Below are 9239 nucleotides of genomic sequence, written 5' to 3' on the forward strand. Positions count from 1 at the left end.
AGAGTTGCATGCATTGATCGCCGTTTATGTGGAACCATGGAACCGGAAGTTAACGCACAACTTCTGCGATCGTCCAATGGGAGCCTGCGAATCGTGGCGCGTCCGCCTTTGTGACAAAGTCACTTACGAACAGGATAGAAAGACTGCACCTTGTTGATTATGTAAATTCATTTTTCGTGATGATTCTGTTACCATCGCGACAAACGCGAGTTGGCTAGACCGAACCTCCTCGCGCGCCGAACTCGCTCAGAAACACCCAAATCAAAACAAACCCGCCAGAAACCACGCAAGCTTCCAGAAAAATGACTTGCCTTGAGAGAAGTGCCGGACATTGGTCCAAAAGTCAGAAGAAAAAACGCTCGAGTTGAATCAGAATAGATAGGATGAATGTGGAAAGAAGAGTGAGCTACAATGCTTTCACCGTCTTCGACGAACTGCGGAAGAACGGCCAGCTCTGTGATGTTGTGCTGCGGTGCGAAGACCAGGACTTCCCCGCCCATAGGTAAGCAAGGAAAATGAAGCTCGCATTGCAAGTTAGCCATGTTAACTGTCGCCAATACAGTACCCTGAGTCCATCGCTTTCTTTTCTTTTTTCCCCAACCTCGTTCAAGGAACATCCTTGCAGCCTGCAGCCCTTACTTCAGGGCCCTGTTCACCAACGGCATGCACGAGACCCAGGAGCGAGTGGTCAACATTCCCAACACCAAGTCCAACCTGCTGGCTCTCATCCTGGACTACGCCTACACCAGACAGGTCAAGATCACGGCCGAGAACGTGGAGGAATTGTTGCCGGCTGCCGACCAGTTCAACGTCGGAGGTGGGCACCGTTTACAGATCGAAAAATTTCTGCAAGTATATTCAGTATCGTCCATGTTTTGTGGAATGGTAACAAGGAAACTCTTTCTCTAAACTGAACCGTATTTCCGAGATGAGTTTGGCCTGCCATGTCTGTTAACGTCATAAACATCATTGATTATGTCCATTGATGTGAAGGCAAACGTAGCTAACTTACACTGCACGTGTCTTCACACGCCAGGCACTGAAGGATGTGGCCACAAAATCAGCCTTTTTTTAACAACCTTCAAATCGGCAGTTTACGTAATCAAAGTATCAAAGTGACGGCACTAGACGTTACACATACCTTCCTCATCAACCATCGTAGCCGAAGACACGCCATTGCCACTATTTTCTGAGAGCGAGCCTTGTCCAATTACCAATAAGCCTGTCAGCTGACCTTATACGTCATTCCGCTCCGGCCCAATCACAGGTCTGGTGCAACTCTGCAGCGAGTTCCTCATCAACCACTTGGCGGCGGACAATTGCATCGGCATCTGGCGCTTCGCCAAGATGTACTTCTGCTTCAAGCTGCAGGAGACCGCCCTCATGTTCATCCTGGTCCACTTCGAGGAGATCGTGCTCCTTCCGGAGTCCGAGGAATTCCTCTCACTGAGCGTGGACGAGCTGGTGGAATTACTGTATGAGGACCAACTGAATGTCAAGATGGAGGAGTACGTCTTCGAGGCAGTGCTGAGATGGGTAATCTGACTGTAGAGCATTCACAATTTAAGACAGTGATGACGGCCTTGGCTTCGATTTGAGCATGGCTATGCACTCGAACTTTGTCACATTAGTGCCAGAGCCAGGAATGTTACTACATGCATATCACTTTCGTGGCTTTGGCTATTTAAGCAGTGGCACAGAACCTACACGTGTCCAATTTGAATAGCCTACATGACAAATACGGCAAAATGGTTCATATAGAATAGTCCGTTTATATGTTTATGCACTGAGCCCGGCATGGATATAATTTTTGCTCTGCCGCTTAGGTATTTTGTGACAACGAACGACATAAATAAAACGACAGTATTCTTAGGCAAACTGAATTTAATTTGCAGGCTCTTGGGGAAGCAGTTTTAGTCACCAGCTTAAAGCTTAATATTTGACTATTTTTTCTCTAAATTTATGCTTAGTAATTTCTTATTTTCTCCAATCTCAGATACGATTCAAAGAGGCCGAACGCAAAACATTCATGCCCCGCCTCTTGATGCACATACGCCTTGGTATGACCAATACGGACTACTTTATGAACAACATCAAGGCGCACTCATACGTCAAGAACAACGACCTGTGTAAACCGGTCATCGTGCAGACCATCAACTACACGTACAATTTCGACGCTACCGAGGGCACAGTGGGGCCCAGCAAAGTATGTGGAGTAATATGGACAGCAGTTAAAACGACAGGATAAAATGATGAAGGATCACTGATTCACCACTGTGCCTTATGTAAACACTCTGGTATTGGTAGAGCGACTCGATGGTCAAGTCCGAAACGGGCTTCCAGAGCTACGGCTATGTCTGCAATGAGCAGGTGCCGCGCATTTGGAAACAGAGGGCTTAATTAAGCCACAACAGCTATAGACACAAGGTTCGGGTGCGGTCGAGGCACTGTACGCACGAACCAGGGAGTTGTCATTCACAGGCTCATGTTGATGAGTTAAGAGCACCCTTTATAACAGCATAACTTGGTGTTTTCTGGAATTAAACACGAGCTGGCGCATGTAAAATGAATGTTGCCATCAAAGTGAGGTCGCGAAGTGTTATCTTGTAAATTCATCATCAGAACCAAATCGAAAGAGGAAAAAAATTAAGTTAATTATTAGTGTACTTTATTATGATAGGTAGGAACAGCCACCTCTGATTAAGCACGTGGAAGATTATTGCTTGAGCTAAATGTGGTTCCTTGATATATAGCCTTACTTGTAGCATGCCATACCTAGGCCTATTATAGTCTTCAACGAAATCATCCCCTCACAGGTGGTATCCCGCCCAAGACTGCCGTACAAAGTCCTGTTTGCCGTCGGGGGCTGGAGCGGCGGCAGCCCGACCAGCGCCATCGAGTGTTACGACACGCGGGCCGACCGCTGGGTCATGCTGGACACCGTCAACAACAGGCCCAGGGCCTACATGGGCGTAGCCGTGCTGGGGCACAAGCTGTTTGTTATTGGTAAGTGGATGGGAGCAGAAGAGGCCGGGATAAGACCGACCGACCCGACTACCCACCGCTGTTTATAAATCCAGCAGGCTTTTTATACAGCAAAATGCCACTGTTCGAAGAGTGCCGGCAACGTATTATAAGAGGCAACAGAATGGTGTCACTTGCGTCAGCAGCATTTTGCAGCATTGTGGGTATGAGAAGGTCGGCTTGTGCGTAAAAGTGAGTCAAGGAAGCGGTTCGAATACTGGATGTCTATATTGGAATCTTGAATTGTAGGCTGCACATATTTCTCTTGTTAGAAAAGTCACAATAAGAAGTTTTTTAATCTGAGCTTCAATTTATATATGTTAATAATTTGTCTCATTTAAGAAAATGCGCTCACTTTCATGGTTGTTACTGATTTGGAAAGCATCGGTAATTAATGCGTGCTATGTGATGGAAATATATTACGGCCAGGTTTCATACATACTTATATATGACGACAGCTTGCTGTAAGCGTTGCGGGTGTTGGGTAGTCGAAATGGGCGGCTGTTAAACCTAGTTCGTCGGCAGAAACAAGTGCATTATTTGAAATCTTCAACCCATATCCTCCGGTAAAATTGTGATTGGAATGATATAACCAAGTTTTTGGCGTCATGTCGACTTTGAACGCACTTGCTACCATTATTGTCATGTCAAAATGATATGATGCCCATCAATTTCCTCAATTCGGTAGGTGGGTTCGACAGCAACCAGTATTTCAACAGCGTGCGGCTGTTCGACCCGCTCACCCGTGTCTGGCGGGAGGTTGCTCCCATGCATTCCCGCCGGTGCTACGTCAGCGTGGCCGTGCTGGGCGGAGTCATCTACGCCATGGGGGGTTTCGACGGCCACACTCGGCTGCGGTCGGTAGAGAGGTAATAGAAATGACACTGATCCAAACGCTTTTCATTTGCTCGCAGGTGTGCGGTGCCTCCTCGTTTTGTGGGTTCTGGATGCAAGCCAGCTTTGGATTTTGCTCCCACATGTTCGAGTGTACTTACGAGGCCAGCAAAGGCCAGTAAATTTCGGCCCTATCTCCGTGATTTTGCCTCATACGAGATAACCGATTCATTTGGTGATGGAACCAAGTGTCTCTCAGCCTTGGTTCCATCATATCACATTTTGCGGTTGTTCTTTAGGCAGGAAATGGAGCCACTTAGAATTTTAGGGTCTTAACTCAGAAACAGACGAAAGAAGTCAAAACAAAGACAAAGAAAAATCCATGACCTGCGCAGTTGCTGTGGCATATAAACAGTAGAAGTGTTCGCCGGCAGTGACGCTCATGTCTTACATTTTACGTCGGAGGCCACTTTTATCTACTGATGTATCAAGTTTTCAGGTAGGCCTACACAACTATACTGTTCTGCTAGGATTTAAACCTCCAAGATTGAGGGTTTTGGTTGAGAAGCTCCTTACGTCCTTTAAAACCCTATACGGAAGCATCCGGTGATCTTTGAGGATCAGTTTTTGCTAATTAGCTGATGCCAAACAGCCTGGTTTACACTTTTCTTTAATGCGTTTTTTATCATATAATTTCCAAACCTGTCGTCCAAATCTCGTACTTATTACTGATCGTTACTTTTTGGTTGACAATTCTGTTTATTTTTGAATAAATGCATGTGAACTACGCTTTGTTTTCAAATTGTTCCATTACAAGAATGTGGAATCATGTAGTCAACTCAAACAACAGGAAGAACTGTATGGGTTTTCAGTCATGCATCAAATGTTATTTCAGATCTGCAGTTGGTACACCCCCAAACACCCCCCCCTAAAATACCTAAGATTTTTTTAACCTAATTTATTATTTACAGGGTGCAGAGGACATCCACTTATGAAATTAAAACCATTTAGAGCTAAATCTATGTTCAGAAATTGATAATAACATGATTATAAGACCTGTGTCCACACAATCCACACAGCCAGCCGCAATGGGAGGGGGGGATTCCTGACATGCAGAGTTTGCAATGACGTCTCAACTTTATCCCTCAAAAGATATGAACCGGAGGCTAATCAGTGGTCTCTGATCCAGTCCATGAACCACCACCGCAGCGACGCCTCGGCCTGCGCGGTGGGCGGCTGCATCGTCATCGTCGGCGGCTTCAACGGCAACGAGTGCCTGAACACCACGGAGATGTACGACCCCGAGGCCCGGGAATGGCGCGACCTGCCCCGTATGGGCAGCCGGCGGAGCGGAGTGGGCTGCGTGTCGTTCCGGGACTACGTTTATGCTGTGGGTGGGTAGCCTCGACCTTGCCAAACAAGGGCCGTTGTGTTATGCTTGGGTGTCATTGGTCGCTTAACAGCCGACAAGAATTGATAACTTAATCAATTCAACTACTGTAGGCCTAATCAGCTTTCTCAGACCAATAAAACCCACCAATAGAGGCTTTGCACGGTAGCCATCTTTGAAGGCAGTTCTTTTGTTTCACAGGGAAACCTCCTTCGTGCGTATCCTGTGGAGCAAAAGCACATAACAAAACGGCAGCATACCCTCTATCGTCACAGCAGGAACACACCAACTGTTACGTTGAGATTTGTTGAAATCATTGGCTAAGTGTCAATTGAATTCAGAGAAATGATTTCAAATGTCTATAGGTAAAAATGCAGGCTCTCTGCAAATGTCAGAAACTTAAAAGTTCACAGAAACAGTACTTCGGGGAGGGAAGGAATTATCAACGTACGAAAAAGGGGCAACCGGTAAAATAATCCCCATTTTCGCCTCTATGGACTCAAATTATGGGTACCCAGTTGGTTACTTGCCCCTTACTGAAGTACTTCAAATCCGTTTCAGGCGGTTTCAACGGTTTGACGAGGCTCAACACCATGGAGCGGTGGACCATGAACGCCCTAGGCTGGATACCCTGCCCCAGCATGTACATCCACCGCAGCAACTTCGGTTCCATCGTGCTGGATGACATGATCTTCATCATCGGCGGCTTCAACGGCATCACCACTATCTTCAACGTGGAGTGCTACGATCCGGACAACGAAGAGTGGTGAGTGGAGTGATTATCTCAGGGGGTAACTTTGGGCGACTTCGAGCGACGACCTATTGTCGACCACTGCTCTATTTTGGCTGGTACCCATATTTATTTTGTGCACAGGTTACCAAGGAAAGGGACCCGTGGTAGACACATTGTAACTATAATCGCCGCTCGAACTTGCCCGTGCTTGTTTCGTCTGGTCTCGATCGTCTCCTCGTCAGACCAGGGAGCCCAGACCCAAGCCAGGGGCCCAGCATAGAGACGTTGTGTCCGACCGTTTTGAATACAGTTGGCATAACACGCCGTCACCCATGGGAGCTGTTCGGCTAGCCACTGCTATCGTTTGCCATCAGCATAACGTGGGCTAGCCGCAGCCGTAAGATTTTGAACGCAGCCATTTCCTGCTTGGAAGTTCACGGCCGTGCATGAGTGAATGTGGACGCTTTGACTCCACGCAACGACATCCCACACTGCGTCCATACACCCAGTCTAGCGGAGTATGCATATTGCCTCTCCTTTTATCACCATTGAGGGCGAAGTAATTTACACATTCCATGAAAAAAAAAATCTCCAGCTCTGTGCAAGCTCCCAGTTCACAAGTAAAATGGATCTCATGACGCACATGGGCTGAGTATGAAGGAAGTGCATAGTTTTTTCTTATCACCAAAGTAAATTTCCGTTATTAGACTAATGATTGTTTAATGGTGGTGTTGTGGTATCAACATTCTTGCGACCCGGGTTCGATTCCCGGGCAGTGCAAACCTTTTTTCCCCCGTCATTGAATTGAATACTTGTTAATCATCAAGTAATCGTTTTCATCTCTTGCTTACGTCAAGCACTGCTGGTGTAGTGGTATCATGCAAGATTCCCATTCTTGCGACCCGGGTTCGATTCCCGGGCAGTGCAAACCTTTTTTCCCCCGTCATTGAATTGAATACTTGTTAATCATCAAGTAATCGTTTTCATCTCTTGCTTACGTCAAGCACTGCTGGTGTAGTGGTATCATGCAAGATTCCCATTCTTGCGACCCGGGTTCGATTCCCGGGCAGTGCAAACCTTTTTTCCCCCGTCATTGAATTGAATACTTGTTAATCATCAAGTAATCGTTTTCATCTCTTAAGTCAAGCACTGCTGGTGTAGTGGTATCATGCAAGATTCCTATTCTTGCGACCCGGGTTCGATTCCCGGGCAGTGCATTTTTTTCTGTTTCCAAATTTTGAATTTTTACAGCACTTGTTGCTGAAATACCTGTTTTGATCTCTTTTCCTTATTGAGCAATGATGTCGTGTACGAAGTGTCGAAAATTTAGGTTGCCATCCAGGTTTGGTGTCCGAGAAAGCATCTTCTCCCGTTTTCCGGAATGAAGAATTTTCTGTTTATCAAGTTGAAGTCATTTGCCGCAGTGAAGTGGAAATTCTGTGTCTTTGTCCTCAGGTACGACGCCTGTGACATGAACGTCTACCGGAGCGCGCTCAGCATCGGCCTGATCGAGGGCCTGCCCAACGTCCGCCAATTCACTTGGCCGCGGGACTGCGACCTGCCGCCCCCATCCCTGCCACCGGGCGAGGCCGACTCCAACGCTCACCAGTCGGTCCACCACCAGCAGCACCGCGGTCAGGTAGCCGGCCAGCAGCAGCAGAGGCAGAACGATGCGGCGGTGCAGGCGGCGCTGCCGGGGCCGGCGGCTCAAGGCCAGGCCGGTAGGCAGGGTGCGGTTGACGAACAAATTGGTGAGTGAATATTTGGTGACTGATAGAGATATCTCAGGCGAGGAAACATCCAGAAACACACGCCATACGCTAAGTTCTCAGCAGTGAGATTGGCGCTGAATGGCTCCTCTGACAAATTTCGAAGGGAGGTCACACTCGTTTGAAAAAAAAAAGAGGCACGACAAGTTGGGGTACAACTGCTATACTAGAAGATGGCGATTGCTGTCATTGTCAAGTCAACCACAAAATAATGGCATGAAAGGTTACGAATTATACATTTTTTTCTGAAAATCGATTGGCACGAGGTATTGTTTTACGTTCCATCTGCAATCCGCACATCTTAACGGCGACATTTTAACCCCCCCCCTCAAAAAATAGCTGCAGCATTGCCTGAGCTGATGGAATTCCAGGACCAGGAGGAGAACGAGGCGCTGGTGCAGGGAGATGTCGAAGACGACGCCAATGCCAACGGAGAAGAAGAGGAGGACGAAGACGAAGAAGAAGACGACGACGACGACGACGAAGACGACGAAGATGTCGAAGACGAGGAGGAAGTGCAGTTTCCAGACAGACCGCCCAACCACCGACGACCGCCCCGGGAGAGGAGACCTGTGAGGATGTGAACGTAGGGGAACAGTATGCGCGCGTCCTCCTCATCTTGCTTGAGTGAAATGTTGAAAACAAAGTGGGGCAAAAGTGGTAAAATTTGCATCTCATTAAAGGACACTAGGTGGGTGAACTTGTGTTAGGCGGTGGAATTTCCCTCTTGAATGTTTTTCTGTCGTCATCGCACGCAGTTTGTAGGTATAGCATGAGTTTAACAGGGAAAAAATAAAATTACCTTCCGTTTTACATTGTTCTCGTTACGTCTTCCGGATGTCACTTCTCTAACTGCAAACATACAGAATGGGCTGGGACTGACTGAGTTCACGAAGGCTTTAACGCGGCAGCATAGTTTTATTTCGCGTTGTTTCTTCGTACATTTGTATAATATTGTGTATATAGTGTATATATGGTAGAATTGTAAATAAATGGAATCATGTATGTATTTGATTTATCATAATTGACCTTTTTCGGTTGTATAGAGCCGCCTATTTTTGAATACTTTGAGAGCTGCATGTTGAACCGACAAAGTCAATAAACCCAAATATGATTCATAGGAATGAGAATTATTTTGAACTGCACGCATAGCAATTTACCAATTTATTATTTACTGAGAACTTAGGTATTTGCACGATAGTTTCAGCCTTTAATGTATACCGTATACCTGTTTTCCGTACTGGGGCGGGGTTATTGTCTCTCATTAACGTTCACTAATTTGGGGGGAGGGAGGCGTCAATATTGGGGATCAGTCGACCTCGAAAGACTGAGAGCAAGTCTATTTCCTTGTTTTCCACCAAACTTGAGCGTGGAAAATAAATTAGTGATCCAAACTATTCTGTGTTGTAGTGTATAATATTTTAATGTTCATTGTTGTTACGAGGGAGGGTTAAAGTAGTGCTATTGAAATACTGCAAACAAGTCTACT

At 46.5% G+C, this 9239-nt stretch overlaps 1 protein-coding gene and 3 non-coding genes across 4 annotated transcripts; all 4 read left to right on the plus strand.

Moving 5' to 3' along the window:
* The first annotated feature begins 182 nt into the window (after positions 1-182).
* klhl10 (kelch like family member 10) lies at positions 183-9147 on the plus strand. The gene is made up of 10 exons (XM_022224162.2): positions 183-502; positions 612-817; positions 1268-1536; positions 1997-2206; positions 2817-3006; positions 3713-3893; positions 5011-5252; positions 5810-6014; positions 7437-7732; positions 8090-9147. The coding sequence occupies exons 1-10, from the start codon at positions 384-386 to the stop codon at positions 8332-8334; spliced, it is 2163 nt and encodes a 720-aa protein (XP_022079854.2). The 5' UTR covers positions 183-383; the 3' UTR covers positions 8335-9147.
* Positions 6838-6908, plus strand: Trnag-ccc (transfer RNA glycine (anticodon CCC)). Its single transcript has one exon. It is a non-coding gene; the product is annotated as a tRNA-Gly (tRNA).
* On the plus strand, positions 6985-7055 carry Trnag-ccc (transfer RNA glycine (anticodon CCC)). Its single transcript has one exon. It is a non-coding gene; the product is annotated as a tRNA-Gly (tRNA).
* Trnar-ccu (transfer RNA arginine (anticodon CCU)) lies at positions 7128-7198 on the plus strand. The gene has a single exon. It is a non-coding gene; the product is annotated as a tRNA-Arg (tRNA).
* Positions 9148-9239: the final 92 nt, after the last annotated feature.

Source organism: Acanthaster planci, linkage group LG17 (assembly GCF_054643075.1).
Source record: "Acanthaster planci isolate LZ-2023a linkage group LG17, COTS_SCS, whole genome shotgun sequence".
Taxonomy (NCBI): Eukaryota; Metazoa; Echinodermata; class Asteroidea; order Valvatida; family Acanthasteridae; genus Acanthaster; species Acanthaster planci.